The sequence below is a fragment of the Sinocyclocheilus grahami genome, unplaced genomic scaffold (assembly GCF_001515645.1).
Source record: "Sinocyclocheilus grahami isolate Dianchi unplaced genomic scaffold, SAMN03320097.WGS_v1.1 scaffold382.1, whole genome shotgun sequence".
Classification (NCBI taxonomy): domain Eukaryota; kingdom Metazoa; phylum Chordata; class Actinopteri; order Cypriniformes; family Cyprinidae; genus Sinocyclocheilus; species Sinocyclocheilus grahami.
Window position 1 is genome coordinate 1,939,352 of NW_015505561.1, and position 8,067 is coordinate 1,947,418.

Here is an 8,067-nt window from a genome sequence, read left to right on the forward strand (position 1 = left end):
ATTATTATTATTATTATTTCTGCAGTTTAGCGCCATCTGCTGTCAGAGTGAAAGTGCGCTTTCATCCAGAGCGTCTCTCACATGTTCCGCCGTGTGCTTCTTGTCCGCGCTTGTTTACATCAGAGTGCGCACGCGTCTTTCACTCAGCATACAGCGGTGTTGTGCATTTTGACCAGTTTATGGGAAAAGAATTCTTAAAATGCATTCAAAATTCGAAATAATTTGTAATGTATAATTATTCACGGTATTTAGAAGTGCCCACGATAACAGTATCGTGCATATTCATTACCGTGATATATCGTATTACCGAATACCGGCACAAGTGTAGTTTAAACCCCTTTTCTGAGGCCAATTTTTCGCTGTCTACTTGCAGCTAATTCACGGCGACCCAACAGAAAAGGCCTCCGAAATGACAAAGACAAACCCCTGCCCCCCCTGCTGGCCAGAGTGAGCGGCAACATTGAGGTGAGTGAAGGATACCTGGGATTTATGTTTTCTTGAACTCTTGTGTTTTGAGTTTAACTAATACTAAAACACTTTAAATTTGGCAGGTGTTGGGTTTTAATGCTCGTCAGAGGAAGGCCTTCCTGAACGCAGTGATGCGTTATGGGATGCCACCTCAGGACGCCTTCACAACCCAGTGGCTAGTCAGAGACTTGCGTGGCAAATCAGAGCGGGAGTTCAAGTAAGTTTGAGCTTATTTAGTGTTTTTTGTTTGTTTACAACTAGGTTACAAATATTATATATAGGGGGAAAAAAACTATGAATATGATTTATTTTAGTTACAAACTGTGCAACGATAACAGTATCGTGCATATTCATTACCGTGATATATCGTATTACCGAATACCGGCACAAGTGTAGTTTAAACCCCTTTTCTGAGGCCAATTTTTCGCTGTCTACTTGCAGCTAATTCACGGCGACCCAACAGAAAAGGCCTCCGAAATGACAAAGACAAACCCCTGCCCCCCCTGCTGGCCAGAGTGAGCGGCAACATTGAGGTGAGTGAAGGATACCTGGGATTTATGTTTTCTTGAACTCTTGTGTTTTGAGTTTAACTAATACTAAAACACTTTAAATTTGGCAGGTGTTGGGTTTTAATGCTCGTCAGAGGAAGGCCTTCCTGAACGCAGTGATGCGTTATGGGATGCCACCTCAGGACGCCTTCACAACCCAGTGGCTAGTCAGAGACTTGCGTGGCAAATCAGAGCGGGAGTTCAAGTAAGTTTGAGCTTATTTAGTGTTTTTTGTTTGTTTACAACTAGGTTACAAATATTATATATAGGGGGAAAAAAACTATGAATATGATTTATTTTAGTTACAAACTGTGCAAGATGTCATCAGTTCTTGGCCTAACTTTTATTTTTGAGGATTTTGTAAGTATTTCAAGGTTGTGACCAGATTAAAAATATTTCACGGGAAATGGAAAACTGAGCATGATTTTTTTTTTTTTCCCCTACAAAAATTGCAAGAAGTCATAGTTACAGGCTCTTTGGGGTTTTCTTCATAATAAAAATGTTTAACTTAAAAATTTGCACTACAGTTCAAAAGATTGTTTTTGAAAAAGAAATTGTTTTTTTTTTTTTTTTTAGAAATGAATGCTCTTCATCATTAAAGATGCATTCAATTAATCAAACTGAAGTCGGGAGTAATGGCTGCTAAAAATTCAGCTTTGCATCACAGGAATAACTTTTATTTGAAAATATTTATTAAAATAGAAATGTTACTAAGTTGTAATATTTTACAGTATTGCTATTTTACTGTATTTTTGATTGTATAAATGCAGCCTTGGTGAGCATAAGACACTCCATTCAAAAACATAAACAAAATCTTTAAACAGTCGTGTATAAGAATATATTTCCATTTAATGGAATATAATATGTATTTTTAGCTTACTCTCAGGTTAATCACATCAACTCCATTAATTAATAATTTTGAGACATTTATCTATGAGCAAAAGGTCCTAGAAAAATAAATACATAAAATCCTAGCTAAATATTCTTACTCTGGGGGTCTTGGAATTATGAACTGTTTCTAATGGTATTGTCCATGTCTACTTTCTCTCAGGGCTTACGTCTCGCTCTTTATGCGGCACTTGTGTGAGCCTGGTGCAGATGGTGCTGAAAGCTTTGCCGATGGCGTTCCCCGGGAGGGACTGTCGCGGCAACATGTTCTTACTCGTATTGGTGTGATGTCGTTGATCAGAAAGAAGGTAAATGAGTAATGTATTGTAGTTAACATGCAGTACAAATGCCAAGTTTACAAACCGATCATATGAAATTTGCAAGATTCATGAATGGCAAAATCCATTTTGCATTGATGTCTAATTGTTGGTGTTTGGATAACTTCCTTTTTCAGGTACAAGAGTTTGAGCATGTGAACGGTCAGTGGTCAATGCCCTGGATGATGGAGCTGAACGAGAATAAAATAGCGTCCACCGCCAGCAGTCAGCCTGATTCACCCAGCAAAACACCCTCTACTGGCACTCCAGCGGACACTCAGCCCAACACACCTGCTCCAGGTACCACATATGCCACGACCTCTCAGATTGTAAGTTGATTGCTGTTAATATAAGGGTATATTCACACAAGGAAAGTCCGCTAGTTCACCTGCTTTGGTCTGGACCAAATACAATGTTGATTTTTAATTTTTTTGGTGCGGTTCGCTTTTACACTGCTCTTTTAGCAAGTGAACCAGAACCTAAACAAAACCACACGTGTGCTTAAGGTCATCCATTCATTGGTTCATCCATTCAACCGTACCAGAGTTTGATTGGAACCGGACCGAGAACACCTATTAAGCTGGGTCTCGGTACGGTTGTTTGGTGCACACCCGAGTGCGATTGCTGTATTCACACCTGCCCAAAAGATCCGCACCAAAGGGGGGAGCGAACTTGGGTTTGATTCAGTCGAGCCAAACAAGACCGGTGTGAATACACCCTTAAGGCTTTTCAAACTGAACGCGAAAATTCGACGCAATGACGCTTTTGAATCAAAACCATAGGGCCTTTCGCACTGCTTTAGTTCCAGAACTAAATGTACAGCACTAAAGTACTGGGACGATTTTGCGCGAACTATTTCCCAGTACCATTTAAAGGGTTGCATTCGCTCCGGAGTAGGGGCTAATTTGGTTCTCGAAAAAGGCAGTCGGGTACTAAAATCGCACCCAGTTCCGGCAGTGCGAACACGCCAAAAAGTGGGTAGTTCCAAAATTACTTCTGGTACTATGAAAAGGTTCCCACGGTGCGAAAGGCCCTAATAAATCCCTATGGTGCTATTCACACCAGGTGCGATCATTCGTGGCGCGAAAAAGCGAAGATTTTTTTTCTTCATCCTGTGTCGATTTTTTTTCGTCGTCGCGCCGCGATGAAACAGGCTGTCCAATCAGATTTAAGCTTAGATCACGTGTGTGGAGCAGCTGCTGTTGCACAAAAAGGCAAAGAGTGGTGGCGCTGTTTCGAAAACCAGTGGTAAACAAACACCGAAGAATAGGATTCCGAGAGAGAAGAGAGTGGATGCCGATTTTTATTCGTAGATTTATTTGCACATGTTCTTAATATAATTTCTATTAATTCTCCACTGAATTTTGTGATCTAGCGTGTCCGTTTTCTACCACGTGTGCGAGTGTTATATGAGTCCGAGTGCGTTAACTCTAGATCTTCCGTATTAAAAAAATTGAGTGCAATATATTTCTACACATGAAATATGAAAGCAAATAGACATGATTATGACTATATATTTTCTGTATGTGTTTTGCAGCTCATGGTATTTTTATAACAATAAAGGATGTTTATGACAATAAGCAGTGTGGCGTTATTAAACATACAAAGAGTGCATGCCTGCTTATTATAGAATCGAAATCAACTATAGATCACTATCGGAAGTCATTACAAGCACTCGATGATGGTTTAAAGTGGGTTTTAAGCAAAAACATTCATTAACGTACATAAATTTTCAAATGTGGCTTGATGCTACTTCTGTTCGTATTTTAAGATGTTTTCTTGTAAGCATTATAGATAGTTTGTGTTTCTGGCATAGAACCAAACTTTATTTATCTTAATTTAATGCTGTATATTGAGCAGCGGACGATGTTAAATCCATATACGAGACACATATCTGAGGAAAAATGCATTGCTGGTCAGCGCCACCTAGCATGCAGGCGTGAATTAGCAGAAGGCGATCAGTCGTTTCATGTTCTGTGTGAAAGCAACGTTCGCTTTTTCGCATCACGCTCCGTGTGAAACGGCCTTTAGACAGATTATTAAACCTTTGCCTGTTTGTTCTACAGATGGTGTTTCCAAAGCAGAAGATGGTGGAAAAGATGGCGATAAAGAAAAGGTGAAAAATGGAGACGGTGAGAAGGATGCAAGTGAGAATAAAGACAATGAAGTGAGTACAAACAAACTCTGGATCTCTGTTTAAAGCTACATACACTCATGGGGAAGTTATTTTTTGTTCTTCACTTTGGGATTAAAATAAAAAGCAGCGATTACTGTTAGCGAACAACCTGACTCCGCTTATACTGCTGAGAGTGATGTTTAGATGAATATAATGGCGCTTTTCCACTGCATGGTACGTCTCGGTACGGTTCACTTTTGGGGGGTTTTCCACTGGGTACAGTACCTGGTACTTTTTTTTAGTACCACCTCGGTTGAGGTTCCAAGTGAACCGTACCGTTACCAAAACATGACGTGTAAACTCTGCTGATCACGGATTGGCCGGAGAGAATCGTCACTACCTGCGTCACTGAACTTGACACACACACAACAGAACCGCTAGATTTAAATCAACACAGCCAGCGAAGGATCGAACGCAACTGTTTTGAACAAGCGCACCTTTTTTAACAACCAAAAAGTGGCTGTTTCATTGTCTGGTGGGGCGATGCGGAATGAGAATTTTTTTCAGGAGTCGCGGCAATAGAGGCGGCGCAACTATAACGACATGTGAATAATCCCGCCCACTCTAAAGCGATACTAAACTGCAGTGGAAACGCAAACTGAGCCGAGCCGTACCACACAGTGGAAAAGCGCCATAAATGTGCTGCACGCTTTGCTCTCACTAACGAAATAAACGCACAACAAATATGACAGTGGTGAGAAAACAGCAGTTAAGAAAGCATCTGATCATAGCGATTAAGGTGATTGCAGCAGCTTGAAATTCGTCACTCCCATTCATTAACGTACATAAATTTTCAAATGTGGCTTGATGCTACTTCTGTTCGTATTTTAAGATGTTTTCTTGTAAGCATTATAGATAGTTTGTGTTTCTGGCATAGAACCAAACTTTATTTATCTTAATTTAATGCTGTATATTGAGCAGCGGACGATGTTAAATCCATATACGAGACACATATCTGAGGAAAAATGCATTGCTGGTCAGCGCCACCTAGCATGCAGGCGTGAATTAGCAGAAGGCGATCAGTCGTTTCATGTTCTGTGTGAAAGCAACGTTCGCTTTTTCGCATCACGCTCCGTGTGAAACGGCCTTTAGACAGATTATTAAACCTTTGCCTGTTTGTTCTACAGATGGTGTTTCCAAAGCAGAAGATGGTGGAAAAGATGGCGATAAAGAAAAGGTGAAAAATGGAGACGGTGAGAAGGATGCAAGTGAGAATAAAGACAATGAAGTGAGTACAAACAAACTCTGGATCTCTGTTTAAAGCTACATACACTCATGGGGAAGTTATTTTTTGTTCTTCACTTTGGGATTAAAATAAAAAGCAGCGATTACTGTTAGCGAACAACCTGACTCCGCTTATACTGCTGAGAGTGATGTTTAGATGAATATAATGGCGCTTTTCCACTGCATGGTACGTCTCGGTACGGTTCACTTTTGGGGGGTTTTCCACTGGGTACAGTACCTGGTACTTTTTTTTAGTACCACCTCGGTTGAGGTTCCAAGTGAACCGTACCGTTACCAAAACATGACGTGTAAACTCTGCTGATCACGGATTGGCCGGAGAGAATCGTCACTACCTGCGTCACTGAACTTGACACACCCACAACAGAACCGCTAGATTTAAATCAACACAGCCAGCGAAGGATCGAACGCAACTGTTTTGAACAAGCGCACCTTTTTTAACAACCAAAAAGTGGCTGTTTCATTGTCTGGTGGGGCGATGCGGAATGAGAATTTTTTTCAGGAGTCGCGGCAATAGAGGCGGCGCAACTATAACGACATGTGAATAATCCCGCCCACTCTAAAGCGATACTAAACTGCAGTGGAAACGCAAACTGAGCCGAGCCGTACCACAGTGGAAAAGCGCCATAAATGTGCTGCACGCTTTGCTCTCACTAACGAAATAAACGCACAACAAATATGACAGTGGTGAGAAAACAGCAGTTAAGAAAGCATCTGATCATAGCGATTAAGGTGATTGCAGCAGCTTGAAATTCGTCACTCCAGTCAAATCACATCATTTTTATTTATGCAATAGATTGCTTTAAAACAAGCAGTATTAAACATTAAAAAACTGTCTGTTTCAATTGGAATTACAACTTCGATTTCTACTATAAAGCAGCCTCTCCTGTGTGTTCATGTTTTTACTCGTGTCTGACATTGACGTATTGAACAGAAGAATTGAAATAAAGATTTCCATGAAAAAGAGCTTGTTATGTAATCATAGACCAATGGTAGTTTGCAGGTGTTTAACAGGTGGAGTGAATTTTTCCGGAAAGTTCGCTTTGTCAAGCTTTTTTAAACTTTGATTTCACTTGAAGTATATCGGTGCCTTAATTGTCATTGTTTCAACCGTGTGAGGTTAGATGATTTTGATTGTTAATAAGCCAATTCTATTTATTTTTATCAAAAGGTCATTGCCATTCCTGATGAAGATGAAAAAGCTTCTTCTGCTTCTGAAGACAAAAGCAAAGACAAAGAGGAGAAGGACAAAATGCCTGAATCCTCTTCAGAGGGAGACAAGGCCGATGGGAAGCAAGATGAGAAAGAGGAAGAGAAAGGGAAGTCTGGAGACGCTGATGAGAAGACCAACGACAGCAAGCCCAAAGGGTCTGAAGCTGAAAAGGAAACTTCAGACGCCAAAGGTGAACAAAAATGGCATTTCCAACCCGTAATAATATGGGTTTTCAGGGTTGAATGGGATCAAAAATTTACTTCGTCTGAACATACAGTATCAAATTTTTTCATATGCTTTTTTTTCAGGAGAAAAGAAGGACGATGAACCTGAAAAGATGGACACTACCCCTGTTACAGATGAGAAGAAAGGTCTGTACCACCTGAATGGATTTGAAATGATTACGTAGTTTCTGGATCTGACCTACACACTTGATTAACTTTGTCATTCAATTGGCTCCAGGTCAGAAGGACGAGAAGGAATCTGTTAAGACGGAGGAAGCAGGAAAACTGCAGAACGGAGAGAGTGCCAAAGACAGCGCAGCAGGAGCAGTAACTGAAGAGAGGAAGAAAGCCAAAACACGGTTCATGTTCAACATCGCAGATGGAGGATTTACCGGTAAGATCTCCTGTTCAGACTGTCTATTTTAGAAATTCTTCTCAGGTTTTGTACTAGATTTAAAGGGGTCATATGATGCGATTTCAAGTTTTCCTTTCTCTTTGGAGTGTTACAAGCTGATTGTGCATAGATAAGATCCCTGAAGTTGCAAAGACTAAAGTCTCAAAACCAAAGAGATATACTTTATCAAAGTTAAGACTCTGCCACGCCCCCCTAAAACGGCTCGTTCTAACACGCCCCCACATATCTACCTCACTATGTGAAAATATTTGCATAATGCCGCCCAAAATGTGCACGCAAAGAAAGAAGGCGTGGTTTCAGTAAAAGCAGTTAGTGTTGAAGCAGCATGTCAGGGAGACGCTGTGTGTTTCTAGGAGAAAGCAAAAGCACTTTATTTGGCCTTCCGAAAGTAGATGCATTTAGAAATTTTTAAGATTACTTACAACAGAACAGCAATGCATTTTATGGATGACCGTTTAGTGAACCTAGGAGAGGAGGTAATTCTGACTTTGCTATGACAATCTGGGCTTCTGAATCAGTTACTGTTTTGTTATTAGTTTAAGTATTTGCTATTGACTGTTCAAATGCGGAGTTTTG

The 8,067-nt window shown here is 40.5% G+C and overlaps 1 protein-coding gene across 1 annotated transcript in view; it reads left to right on the plus strand.

Moving 5' to 3' along the window:
* LOC107549834 (chromodomain-helicase-DNA-binding protein 4-like) overlaps positions 1-8,067 on the plus strand; it is a 38,727-nt gene that overhangs the window by 23,929 nt on the left and 6,731 nt on the right. Inside the window, exons 26-33 of the mRNA XM_016231006.1 lie at positions 374-465; positions 552-685; positions 2,068-2,212; positions 2,359-2,521; positions 4,288-4,388; positions 6,811-7,042; positions 7,161-7,223; positions 7,315-7,470. Of these exons, the coding sequence (XP_016086492.1) occupies positions 374-465; positions 552-685; positions 2,068-2,212; positions 2,359-2,521; positions 4,288-4,388; positions 6,811-7,042; positions 7,161-7,223; positions 7,315-7,470 (1,086 nt within the window). The remainder of the gene's footprint in view (positions 1-373; positions 466-551; positions 686-2,067; positions 2,213-2,358; positions 2,522-4,287; positions 4,389-6,810; positions 7,043-7,160; positions 7,224-7,314; positions 7,471-8,067) is intronic.